Source organism: Diorhabda carinulata, chromosome 5 (assembly GCF_026250575.1).
Source record: "Diorhabda carinulata isolate Delta chromosome 5, icDioCari1.1, whole genome shotgun sequence".
NCBI lineage: Eukaryota > Metazoa > Arthropoda > Insecta > Coleoptera > Chrysomelidae > Diorhabda > Diorhabda carinulata.
Window position 1 is genome coordinate 10,586,382 of NC_079464.1, and position 14,468 is coordinate 10,600,849.

Sequence of the window (14,468 nt, forward strand, 5' to 3'; positions counted from 1 at the left end):
TGCAGTATACCGGCTCTAATATAAAGCGTAAACTCAATGTTTCAACTATTGAGAAAAAAATGGTAGCTTTAAAACACAACATATTATGTTATATTAAAAAGAAAAAAGTTTGAAAGCTTGATAATATTATGGCCAGGTAGTTCCTGGAAAAAAGATTGGAAGAGGTTCCAATATCAGGACATGGGTGTGCTAGGCTACCCCAAAACATTTCGACACCTTCTGGTGGGCTATGCTGGGTGAAAGTATGTAATGGAATACGAGAATTAGCTGTTTAAGGAAAAATTGCTGATAATGCAGTTATAGTAGAATATTTCAATGATTTGAAAAATATTTTAAAACCCATGAGAAGAAACCTTAGCAAATGTATAATGGAGGAGACTTCAATCGAGAGGAAAGTTTCTGCAGGTTCGGAAACTGCACCTGGTTGTCTTAACTAATTTTTACATATGCAATGTTTCACACAAGTAATTTTTTATTTAGTTTTCAAACTAAGCAAAGATCATTTAAAAGTATCTTGATTATTTAATGGAAAGGATTTTTTAAAATATCAGAAAGAAGCAATTAATCATAATTTTAACTTAAATTTCCATGTTAAGTTATAAGATCCAGTTCGATGGATAGACCCAAGAAAGGTTTAAGTTCAACGCTTGTGTTCTCCAGGAATGCATCTTGTCAGCCATCTCAACAAAGTGGGCTAAGACTCGTAGGCAGCAACCTAACCTAACCACTATCAATACCGATCTTGAAAACATTCTGAAGTGGGATGGGGGAAATTTGGTTGAATTTAATGCAATAAAGACCCAGGCTGATGTTTTTACAAAGAAGACACTGTGGCTAAGAATTTGATACCGTCTGGACATAAAATATCATCACCACCACAAATTCGTTTGTTGGGTGTTAAGGTTGGGAGAAATATGTTGTGACACAGTCACGTGGCCGAATTAGCTAAGGCATCTTAACAAAGACTTGAAGCCTTATTTAAGACCAAAAAGCTTCATACTATGCAACAGATCCTAATCCTCTTATCCCTTATCCATAGGGCAGAATTAACAAGACTTCTCTACAAGCAGACGTGGCGCATGAACATCAATTTTGCATGCAGACGCCCAGAATATCAATTTATTGGGACTCCTTTCTTTGGGGCACTGCAAATCTGTGGCATCAATCGAACTACTCTAGTGGAATAGGGTTTATCTTCTTGTGCTTACTTTTTATATGAGAAGAATACATAGAAACTATAAAAATATACTCTCCTTCCAAGTGATATGGAATATCAGCAAAGAATATTCGCCATTCGTTAAGTCAAAAGCATAATTTTACATTCCATCAAATTAATTTAAGTGTGAGAAATACCATCTATGAATAACTGGATGCTAGATTCCAAACCCCTACTTCCTTGTGTTTTTGGTCTTTCCGTATGCTTTCTTTTCACATATCTACTGTATTGCTACTTAATTCTGTTAAAAGCTCTATACTTTTGAAAATTTATATTTATCGGTCGTCTGGTCGTTAAAAATTAAATTTTGAAGACGCTCTTTAAGAAGTTTCTTTTTGATGGACAAACACTGGAACTATTTTTTTTTAATTCAAAACATAAAATGCCTATACACAATCTTTTTGGGAATTTTTCAGGAACAATACATTTTTATTTGAAATATAAAAAATTATAGAGCTCAAACCTATAAAAATAACAATATATGATCAAAATAACAATAAACAAAAACTAAATTAAAAAATTTTCCTAGAGCATTTAGATTATTGAATAAAAAAATAAAAACATTTTTTTCGTACTTTTAATGCCTTTTCTTCTATATTCATCTAAGATTTAAATATGAAATTCTTTCTGACCTTCCTCTTTTGTATACAAATCATTGTACTCTTGCATTAGTTTATTAACCTCTCGCTCTACAACATCTTTCACTACTGACAGCAGCCAAATAGTCTTGATAATTAGAGTTTTCTAACTAGTTCTCACAATTTTGATATAACCAGCTTGTATTTAGTCCAAGTTTATGGAAAAAAATTGGAAGTTACATCAACAAACTCTTCTAACCGTTTCTCAAGTATTTTTGGACTAACTGCACGAGATACTACAGCCTTCTTAGAAACTCAGTCATTACTACTTTCTGATAAATCAGTTTCATCTGGTATTTTTTCAAGGCATTTTAATGAAAAGTAGAAAGTAGAAAATATGGAGCATGAGGTTGAATGAGTATATTAAGCTTCTTACAAAGCTTTTAGTTAAAATACATAACTTAAAATGATGACACTGAAGTTGTTTCGTTGTTAGCAATTTGCAAATCCCAAAAAAATAATTATATCAAATTTAATAAGATACTTCCAGAGAAAGAATGATTAAACCCAAAAATTAACTTGGATCGTATAGAGGCAGGTGTTATTTTGAATTAAAAAATTCCCAGTTTGTTTTTATGAAAAAGAAGATCGTTAGAAGGCGTCGCAAAAATTGAATTTTTAAGGACCACCTTATTCAGGAACATAGGTCAACTGGACTCGCATGATAATGCTACAGGGAGACATTTAGATGTAATTTCAGTGAAAAAGCTATATAGAATCATATATTGTATAAATTTTCCTCTCCCTTTTTTATCGCTATAATTATAAGTAAATTCCTAAGTTTTAATAATAAAAAATAGTAATTAAAAATCAAGTGTCGAGCTCTTTAAGACTTTACAGGATAGTATAGTTTCTTTTTGTTATAATTTTATGTCGTTGGACAATGACGAGGACGCACTATAACATAATAGGGGTAACCATTGGGTAAAAAGTGGACAAAATAGTTTACAAAGAAACAACAGTCATAATCAAAAAAGCACAAAAGACTAGAGTAGTGTCACAATTCATTTAACGCATGGAGACTTGGAGTTTATCCAGATTATGAAGTGTTTGGGTAAATACGACCGGATATTTGAGGCATTATCAGTCATACAAGTACATTTGGTACAATACTAGTTTGGCTGGCGCTGTGGGATTAAATTTCAATCATACGTCATATACGGCAATTCGTATCAGGCAACTAAACGAATATACCTTAAGCGATAATGAATACATTATATACTTTGCTCACTACTATAAAATTAAAATTTGGCATTTGAATAAAACATACTCACCACCATACTCAAGGGCACTTTCGGTAAAGAAGTTAAAGTAGGTGAAGGTGGAGAAGGAGGTCTAAGTTCATTTGCCTTAATAGCTTGTTGCAACTGTTCATATTTTGGTCCACGCAGATACCTTTCTAATTTTATTTTCACGTTGAAACCACTGTTGCGTAAAAATTCGACAGCTTGATGATTGGTGAAGCCTATCAAAGAAACTCCATTCACCTGAAAAATAGATTGAACCAACTTTAGTTGAGTGGTATACTAATTTATAATTCGAATATAGTGTTATTAAAACTCTAACTCTAAAACTTCTTCTAATTCTTCTCTATAGAAATGAACACAATACAAATTGAAATATTACTTGCTGGTTGCATAAACCTTTTGATGTCACCGGGCAAACTATGAGGATTGCCTAACGGCTTTAACTTCGCCCATGTGAATGCTAGGCACTCACGGCTGACGTGGTCTGAAGTTTTGTTCTTAACCATAGACCAGCGGTATTCGGGGCCGTCCGAGATGCCCATAGTGGAAAGATGGCATCTTAGATATCCGTATCCAATTAAATGTTAGGGTACCGTTTGAATTTCGCGCGGCGAAGATATTGCAAATATTTTTTACAAGTTTCTCGCTTCAGCCATGTCGATTATCCATGACGGATTTGATAAAATAATCTTATTAATTAGATAAGTTTTCAACAGGTACGTATAAATATTATTCCTGTCGCAATTCTTCCTAGCAGGGTTTTCATGTCATTTGGACGATTACATTGTAGCCTTTGTGATGTTTAAAATATACATTCGAAAAGTATATGTTTGACATTAATTTCTCGGCTACAAGTTGTACACATAGGTTTGTTACTTCTACATAATAAATATTCGTGACCTATTCTTAGTCTGGTTATTACGACTTGTTCTAGGCGATTACTGCATATTCGCGGCCGCTATTTAATACTATCTTTCATTTGCCATAATTTTTGAGTCCTTGCCACGCATATTCCCCTGAACATTAATTTTCATTATGATTCGTGGTAGATGCAAATTAATTTTGATTCGCAGTTCAAGAGTTTTGTTTGTATAGATATTTTTTAAGGAACACAAGGCACTTAATCCAATAATACTAACTCGAAAGCTTCTGTTGTTATTCCGAAAATTGTGTATAAAAGCCTGTTTCATCTATGTTTCAATCTTTCAGGGTTTTTAATATGTTAGACCTCCATGCGGTATCAAAGGCTTTGTTTATGTTAAAAAATACAGCCATACATTTCTGATTGCTCGCTAAAGCCTCATGTATATCAGTTTCTAGTTCTATAATATTGTCGATGGTGCTTTTGTGTTTTCTAAATCCACACTGTTCTGGTTTTATCAATTTTCTTCGTTCTAGTTTCCAAATAAGTTTGTCACTAATTGTTTTTCCAAATAATTAACACCTCATGAAGGATAAGGATATTGGTCTGAGGGAATCAACTGATATTTAATTTTTTTCGATCTTCTTATTGGGTTACAAATTTAGTTATAACTATAATCTGGCCGCTCATTACAGAGAGTAATCACGTGCATAGTGCATGAGAGAGAAATTGTAAGCCTGAATCACACCATACACAACACTAAAAGATATTTAGTGGCAAATTTGAATTGAATTTTAAATGCTTTTTTCAAACTAACATTTTTATTTGAATTTTAAATACTTTATTTTAATATCATATCATATAAATAATACTTTTATTTATTAATTGCATAGCATTCATACATTAAAATTTTCGTTCACTTAGTTAACTACTACATATTTCACACGTTGCCTTGATTTTTTTAAAAGTATCTATAAATATATATAATTATTATTTTAATCGTAATTTTGTTTTCCCTAACCTTAAATAGTTAGACGGTTTTTCAAATTTATGGTATATTAAATAAAAATGTAAGGGTACCTAATACTGTAAAGTAATATCTAAGAAAGAAATGTCGTGCTATATGTTTTATTCAAATACGTATCAAAGGTTATAAAGTAAATTCATACAAAACGATATAAATAATAATAATCTTTATAAACAACACAAGGTCCTTTCCTGAATAAATTCTTTGTTTTCAAAAAAGGTGGTTGAGAGGGATAGATATAAGGGCGGATGAATTTTTGTTTTAATCTAAATCGGAATTTGATTCCGACGAGGACGAATCAGCTCTTAAATTTATTATTAGAGGTTCCACTTGTTTTTCCATTAAATTATCAATGTCCCACATTTTATTTCGAAAAAAGCGGACATGTTGGATTGCCTTACTCCAATTGGTTTGAGTAACATTATTTAAAGCTTTAGTAAATAAAGTTTGGACACCACTAATTTTAAATGTTGTGTTTTTCCTTGCCACCTCACCCTCTATTTGTGCCCCTATGAGTTCAATTAGGTTGAATTCACAATGGTAAGGTGGCAATCGTAAAACAATTTTATTTTTCTCTTTGGCCATCTCATCAACGACATATCTTTGGACTAATGGCCGATTCTCTTTAACCAATGCCAATAGTTCTGCCCGCACCATATTGTTTTCAAAATTAATATTTCGTTCCCTTAACCACTGTTGTATGTCCGCTTTTCTTGTGGAACTTGTGGGACACTGGTCTAGTTTTCTGGAATGGTAGGATGCATTGTCCATTACAATGACTGATCCGTCCTCAAGTTTATTTAAAATTCCCTTAAATCAACCCTCGAACCTATCTGAGTTCATCTCCTCATGATAGTCACCCGTTTTCTTGGATTGAAACATAACTTGGTTGCAATGAGGAAAATCGCTCCAGTTTTTATAAATAATAAATATTTATTATGCTTTGTATCCTCAGATGCATTTTGTCAAAATTCTAAAAGTATTAAAGCAATGACGCGTTTAGAAATGATTGTTCTTCAGATTGAATAACGTAAATAGACAGATTAAATTTAGTTCCATGAATATCACAGCCACATTTAACAATAAAATTTATTTTAAAATAGAGGATAGTCTATAAAATTTTTAGAATATAATAATAATAATATAAATTTAACGTGCAGCTGTGTGAACTTGACTTTCTCAGACATTGCTTCAGCCAATACGAATCGTTATAAAAGGTACCACTAGCATCCCATGAGCCGATCACGCGTTTTTATTACTCTCACTACCGACCGGCCAGATTATAGTAACAATGCATTTCAAAAAGAATTCAAAACAAAAATATACAGGTCCAGTCATATTAAATGACAAAGTTCATCGTATCTTGAAAATAAGCTAAAAATCTCACATCAATGTAATTACCATTATAATATCGATCATATTAGAAAATGACTTGAAAACAAAATTTTCAAAATTCTTGTACGTCGTTTCCGAGGTAATTTAGTTTATATAATGCATTCCAATTTGAATAAAAGTTTAGGATGTATGTGCTGGACATCTAATCAATCAACACGAATGAGAGAAAAGGTATAGATAGAAAACCCTCATTTATGTGAAAATAGAGCTGCTAGTGGGATTATCTAATAATTTGAATGTGAAATGGATCGAATGTCAACTGATACTTCTACAACTCTATTTATATATTTTTCCACATTACAATGAAAGTGCACATTTTCAATTATAACTGCAATAGCGTTCAATTTTCCGCGTAAATAGAGACTATATATGTGTAATAGACAGTTAAAATTATAAAACACAAAATTTTGTAGTTATCGATTTATTTTTTTAGTAGCAATGTGTTAAATCATAATGTATATGGTATAATATTCCAAAAACTTTAGAGCGGAACCCATGCAAACGGTGAGTAGTTGGATTATCTGCCAAGTATTACACGAAATATTGAAATACAAATCTAGAGTAACTCCAGGAAAGTAAAAGGGTTTCAGGAACAACGAATATCAAGGGAAGGTAGGAAGTATAAATCATCATATCACATTAGATGAAAAACGGGAAATGTATATAGCAAGAAAACAAATTTCATAACTACACTCACAGAACTTTTATCTATACTATAAGTAGAGACAAAAGTTTCGTTCAAGATGACAATAATTTTATTCAAAGTTTCTCATTTTTGTGCATTTCGAGCATTTGCACGCACTTGTTTATGGTTTAAATTTATTTTGATACGGTGTCCTTGTCTACAATAGGTAATATGCTTGTAATTTCAATTCACTCGATTATTTTTTGTCAGAATGTCAATTTTTTTCTCTATTGTATGAAATGATCATTAAAAAAGTGTAAAATAAAAAAATGTAAAATGACACATCCTGGATTTATCGAGGTCTAAGCAGGGCTTTGGTTGTGTGTGGAAGAAAATCCCTGTTTATTTTTGTGTTTGTTGTAGTGTTTGTAGATTCTGATTATTCTTCTGGCATTAATAATCATTTACGACGATGACTGAGAGTGGTTTTGTGAAAGTAAAATCAGACACTTCACCGAAAGTGGATGCATTCATGATGACTGCATATTTTGCATCTAATTAAGTTTCCACATTAGCTGAGGTTGAAATAGTAAAAGCATTAAAATGATCTTGGCAACAATACAAACATGATTAATAAGATACTACATCTCTTCTCCTAATTTTAGACCATTTTATTCTTGTTTTCTCATGATTCGTTTGTACACTATAGTACAATGCAATCCCATTAGAACAGTTTTTTGAACTTTTTCCATAACTTTTATCGATATTATAACCCAAAATGTGTATAAATTAATTGTAGTAAACAAATACTGTACATGGCAATTGGCGTCATCCAAATCTTGCGAAAAATACAGCCAAGATTAAACAATACTTTAAATATAATTCTAAAACTTATTTTAACCTTTTCGACATATATTTTTAATCCAGTTATAGCTTTGTAAAAAATGATTTAGAAATATAAAAAAATACGTGCATATTCCCTATTGAAAAAGCATATATTCTGCTCAAAGTATTTCCAAACCTTACTTCAAATCATGTTAAATTAACTTTCTCATATTTTCCTGTTTTTACAAATCACATACCGGAAGACTACCATCGTCTTATTCCAATATTAACTCGTTAACTTGTCTAGAAGAAACTTCGAAGCCTGAAAGCTAATATTCTATAAAATCCTCATGAGATTTTATGTGCTCCAGTCTAACCATGTTTTAAATATGGTATGTTCTTCATCAATTTATACAAATAATAAATTTTACCACTATTTTTGCTCAATACTGATGATTAAATTTACCATAGTTTTGAGAACTAAAAAAAAGCTTGCAGCAAGAATCAAACTAAAAAGCAAAACATAATTCTGGGCATGAGAATAAAATTACTGATGATCTCACTGTTATAAAAGCGTGGTATGCTTTGTATGAAATTTTTAAACTAACAAATAGATCTACGTCTGTTTCGGAGGGTTATCTGCATTTTTTTTTTTTCGATTACTGTAAATTATTCACTGAGTGAGACTTCCATCCATAATTCCTTTCTTTCATCATTTCTCATTATTTTCCTATTAACACCAGAATATATCTGGTGTTAATAGGACAAAATTCTCTTCAGTGGAAAGACACATGAAAAGAGACACTCAAAATAAAATTTATGTCATCTCATTCAATTTTCTTTTCCATGTATATTAGTTATTATTCCATAAGATTAACTAGTTGGTGTTCCTTTCGTGAGATATCTAATTGAAAATTTCCTGCAAACGAGTACACTATTACGTTATTAAATAATGTATCATTTTCTATTGGGAAACAATTACCTCTATGATCGACCGGAAAGAAATCAATATCCATTATCTATTAAGGATTTTACTTAATAGCAGCGGGTTATCGTTTTATTGTTATTAGAGAGGGGTATTTCGAAATAATAAATATGATTTCTGGAAATAATGTTTGAACCAAGAAAAATATCAAAAAAGTAAGATGGAAACACGGCACCACTAGTGCATTATTGAATGTTACGGGTAATGTAGTTACAGGAAAAACTGTTCAATGGAGTTCGTTGATTTTTCCTTTAAGATACTTCATTTTTTCAAAATAAACGAGGTTCTCAATGAGGACTTCTAGGTTGACTAAAAATAGGACCAATTCAACGCGTAAAAAATTTGTAGTTGAGGGCTGGAGGATAAGTATTTAGTGACATGGAGTAACATGCTGGTACATGTTGCCTTTCTCATGTCACTTTCTTTTTGAGCAAACAATGCAACCAGTAATTTTGTTTTCTACACCAAAGGGCCTAAAATTCAATCGTAGACAGGTACGTTGTCCCGTTGTTAATTATGAAAGAATTCTGGAAATTTTATTATTGTTGTCCACACAAACAGTTCTAGCTCACACAACCATGAATGTGAAATGTTTCCTCATCGTTCAATGAAACTTTGATTGGAATAATTTTCATCATCAGCATCTGTATAATACGCCTATGTTTATCTGCTGGTTTCATTGAATATTTTTGTTGAATTATAAGAATTCGATTAAAACGATTGTGAAGAATATTTTGAACAGTTGATTTAGCCATAATGTGTACCAAACTACGTCCCACCATGAACTTAGATCAATTTTGGGATTCAATACTGACGACAATTTAAGTTTTCTTGTCACGTGACCAGACCAACGTATACACTGTCCTCAAAATAATGGTCTGCCAGTACGACTGCAATTGTCTTAGCGTAGCTGATGACATTTTAGTCAATAATTACACCTAATAGCTTGACTTTTTTTAATTTTTGACAACAGTAAACAAATAAAGACAGAATAGTGCTCTGAATTTGTAAAATGGCAGTTTATTTTTAAATTCATATGTAATCTCACATAAAAGAATGGGCGGATCAGTAAGACTGTTCGCCGAAAAACAAAAAAATCATGATTTTCCGGTTGGTATTAATCATTAATGGGCATACAAAGTAAAACAATCTGTGAAATAACACATAGAAACGGCACGAATAAATACAAGCTTATAAGATTGTCTAGTTCAAAACTTAATAGCTCCCTATTTTGGAAAAAAATTGCGTATAATTTTGATACGGGATAACAAAATACACGTAAGTTAATAGTTGATAGAAGTTGACTCTTTCAATTTTTCAGCAGAAGAAGGAGCAATCGAAAACCATTAAATGCGCATTAACGGGATGGGACAAAATAATTCTAGTTTTCCAATTGCAATTAATAGGTTTTTCATATTATGTTTTATAATAGATGAGGAGAATGGTAACTTATCCATTGTAAACATCAAGATGATTCGAATATAATAATGAATAAAAGATGAGAAAATGTGCAGCAAATTTTTCGGAAATGATTAATAGTTTTCAAATAGTAAAGACAAATTGAACCGGCGACAAATCGTTTGATGGGGTTCTCTGTGGTTTCTGATAATATACCAGCTCACGCATAAGGGGCGCCAACTGAAAATTTATTAGTTTATTGATTTTCTGCAAACATGTGAACGCAACCATATAAATTTCACATAGCAAGGTGAATGTTATTATAATTGAATAATTTATGAAAATTTAACCGGATGTATCTATTTTATTACAAACTTCGCTATATGGCATATTTTAAGAGATACGAGTACTATAAAATTTCATTGAGATTAATAATATATATACTTTGAGGGAAGACATTATCTGAAATTACCTCGAATTATACAAAATGTTGCATAACTCTGTTACAAACCTAGCTTATGGTTTTTTTAAATCAGAACTGTATAATATATCGAAATCTGATTGCTTGAATCGCAAAAGAATCTTTATTATTTGGTGCTTCCAATAGATGAGTTGATCTGCATACTGCTTCAATCCACGTCGAAAGTCATGATAAATTATAGCACGAAAATAATCACGATTTAATTTCATTTTTTTTATTATCATGATTGTTTCAAGTATATGTAATCAACTCAAATAACACTCGTATAACAACATATTCTGGAAAAGCCTTTAAAAACGTAAAACTCTATGTTGACAATTTAACATATTCACAACAGTGTTGCCATACCTAGAAACTTCAGTAACAACCCTCGTATTAAAACGAATATGGAATGTTAGAGGATCATTTAAACTTATACTGCAGCAATCCATTGATGATGGAGGTAAACCCATGGAACATTTCTTTCAGGTTAGGATTATACGTTCGATGTTTTTTTGGTTAAGAAATGCTAGCTTAATTAATTTTATTTAGTTATTAAGTTTAACCGTGGTTTTGCTTTTTTATACTCCGTACCCAGAGTAATCGTCATAACCATACTGACTCCTGGAGTGTTCCATTTCCTTCACGGAGCAATTGAAGCATACCACGATAAAAAAACTGATGCCCAAGGCAATCCGATACCTCAGTTTTGGTATCAAATCATAAAGTAACGAAGAAAGAGCAGTACAACGAAATTATTCCTTTAAGTTGCAGCATACTGTATGGACTTATTGCGATAAAGAATGATAGTTATCTTGGGAACATTCGCTGCAGCATTTCACTACTCTACTTCGTCGAACGAATTCCACATCTCCTGAAAATATCTAAATTAAAACCTCCCATTATGAAGTATTCTTGAAGATTCTCAGGTCAAATCGCATTTACTTCAATTATTTATATTTAACTATTTAGTTTGAATTGAAATATTTTTTGCTTAATCAATTAATTTCCATATATTCCTTAGAAGAAAAATAAATGATTTTCCATGGAGAATCTGAATTCAACTCCAATATCAGACCAAATACCATTTCTAACTCATCATTTATACCTGAACTAAACGAGAGAGACACGTGAATAATTTCAACAAGCGATATAGCCTTTCATAGAGTGCAGTCAACTGCACGCATTCGTTACCCTGTTAATCCACAAATTTGTTAATTTGAGCCATTATATATTATGTATAATTGATATGATTCGGTTAAGCATATTTATGCTGTTGATTTGGGTATCGTATTAAATATTAGCTTATTTGAAGTAATTATTATTTGAAATTTACTTACTTCAACAATTCTGTCGTTTATCCTGATGTTTTGCGTCAAATCAGCGGCACTTCCTTGACTTATGCTCTTAACGAAAATCCCCGAGATTTCCTCTGAAATCAAACAAACAATTATAACTAAACTCAGATTATGCATAAATTTTTTAGAAAATGATTGATCCGAAGAATATATTTTAGATAAATTTCAGATAATTTCATATTCTACATTTTTGTTTTTTTAAAGAAAAGAAATTTAATTTCAACTTATATCTGGTATTTTCGCATTTCAAACATAATTGCTCAAAGTAATATGGTACTACGAAGAATGAAAAGCTTATTTAGTGCGCCTTTTAGAAAGAAGAATTGTAGGTGAACCGACCGAGTTCATTGTTAGACAGACGCAGCAGTCGATTTAATCCAAAAATATGTTGAGGTCTTTAAAAAGTTTCGCGGCCATAGTATACACACTATTTTTCGTTGAAATTATTAAACTAGATAATCGATACCGTGTGCTATGAAAATGATGTTTCAATATATACAAAATATTTTGACAGTTCTTGACAAAACTCAAAATGTCTAATACTGATAGCGATATTTCAGTACCTTCCACTACTCCGGAACTCAAGAGGGTTGTAAATTCGGCGCATTCCGTTTTAATACCCGAAAAATCTAAACGGCAGTACAAAAAATGTTACGGTGAGTTTAAAGATTAGTGTGACAAACAGAATGTTAAGACGATGTCTGAAAACATTTTATTGGCTTATTTGATGCAGAAATCAAATATTGTAAAAAGTTCAACTTTATGGAGCAATTATGCTGAAGTGAAGCTGAACATACAAAACAATATCGACATCAAGCCGTTTTCAAAATTAGTATCATTTCTGAAAAAAAGCAGTAGGTTATCGAGCAAAATAGTCTTTTTTACGCGTTTCTAGGTAAGTGTTAATAGATGTCATTTACAATTTTTTTTATTTATTGTACTGATTTTTGTAGGTAGTTCTGATAATGGGAATAGCTGGTGCCTTACGACGAGATTAGTTAGTAAAAATGGTCATTGAAGATGCTCGGGAAAAGAATGTTGTATGAATAGTAACTGTTTTTGATACCAAGACGCATAAGAAGCGTGTTTTCACTGTTACAAATATTGATTTCATGAAAATTTTTCTTAAATATGCAGCTCTTCGACCAAAACATATTATTAATAATCGTCGTATATTCTAGAGTAAACAGAAAGTGCACCGCACTAGTTGTTTGAGTGCATACAATTGGGAAAATGCCTAGTATGATTTCCAAGTATCTCAGATTACCTAATCCTGAAACATACACGGGTCACTCTTTTCGGAGAAGTTCAATGCTTGCCAATAATGGGACTGATATGTGAATTCTTAAACGCCACGGTGGATAAGTCCACGACAGTAGCGGAGGGATATATAGAAGACTCTATCGAAAAAAAGAAGCAAATTTCCAACTTTAAATTTCTGGCGATATAGTGTCTGGTTTGAATGTAGGCAATAACTATTATTCAGAAACACTAGATGTAGTTACTTCAACTTCTGGAGTAAATATAAGTAGAAATACAAACTGTACAATTAATGTTAATATTCACCCTAAATAATATAAGTACTTATCTATTTGTTAGTATTAATTAAAAAAATATTCTTGTCTTTGTAGTATTTTAGAAATGTCAAATTTGGAAGTGACGTGCTGAGAACGCGAAATACTGACTTCGCGTGCTATTGTACAAAAATCATCTTTTATACCATAAAGTTTGGATAAATTGTATCCGTAATATCAATGACAGTTTGGTCTTTCAATCAAGATCATAAATCAAGGTTTCTGGTAATCAGTGAAAGTGTGGCAAAGATTAAACTCCATCAAATTGTAGTAACAAAAAAGATGTTAGGTTAAATATATCCTACAGATTGTTTATTATTATGTGCAATATTATTGCACCGGCCCTGAAACCATTCTTGACAATTCCTATGTAAAATGATCTACTGAATCCATATACTAGCACAGTTTTCCTCTTCTTATTTCTCACATATTTTTACTTATTTTCTATACATTTCCACGTCTAACCGTTGAACATCCGAAAGCAGCTAATAAAATTTATAGCAAAGTATATAACAACATTGTTATTATTTGAAAGTATGAAGAAACTACAATAAAATACAAATTCAGTTTTTCGGAATCTCACCTACATAATCAATCGGAATTAGATGATCTCGTCGGGGATTCGAAGATACATAGAAGAATTCAACAGTGAAGTCTCTTGGAAAAGGACGTAAAATATCTTCTCACAAGAACAGAAAATCCAACCTAAGATGACTGTTCTCGGAAGATAAAGGCCCAATATTCTACCCCAGTACCAATTCATTGATGACTGAGCTAAAGATGTTATGTGACTCAGACAAATTAAGAGGTGGATTTGTCAAAAACAAGCGTATCCTATTGGCAAATGAGAATGACTTA

The 14,468-nt window shown here is 31.7% G+C and overlaps 1 protein-coding gene and 1 long non-coding RNA gene across 2 annotated transcripts in view; one reads left to right on the top strand and one right to left on the bottom strand.

Moving 5' to 3' along the window:
• The window catches only part of LOC130894286 (uncharacterized), a 462,711-nt gene that overhangs the window by 341,793 nt on the left and 106,450 nt on the right, over window positions 1–14,468 (bottom strand). Inside the window, exons 7-8 of the mRNA XM_057801000.1 lie at window positions 12,019–12,110; window positions 3,129–3,341 (exon numbers count right to left, since the gene is read on the bottom strand). Coding sequence (XP_057656983.1) covers window positions 3,129–3,341; window positions 12,019–12,110 — 305 coding nt within the window. The remainder of the gene's footprint in view (window positions 1–3,128; window positions 3,342–12,018; window positions 12,111–14,468) is intronic.
• Window positions 12,615–13,452, top strand: LOC130894288 (uncharacterized). The gene is made up of 2 exons (XR_009059313.1): window positions 12,615–12,931; window positions 12,990–13,452. It is a non-coding gene; the product is annotated as an uncharacterized LOC130894288 (long non-coding RNA).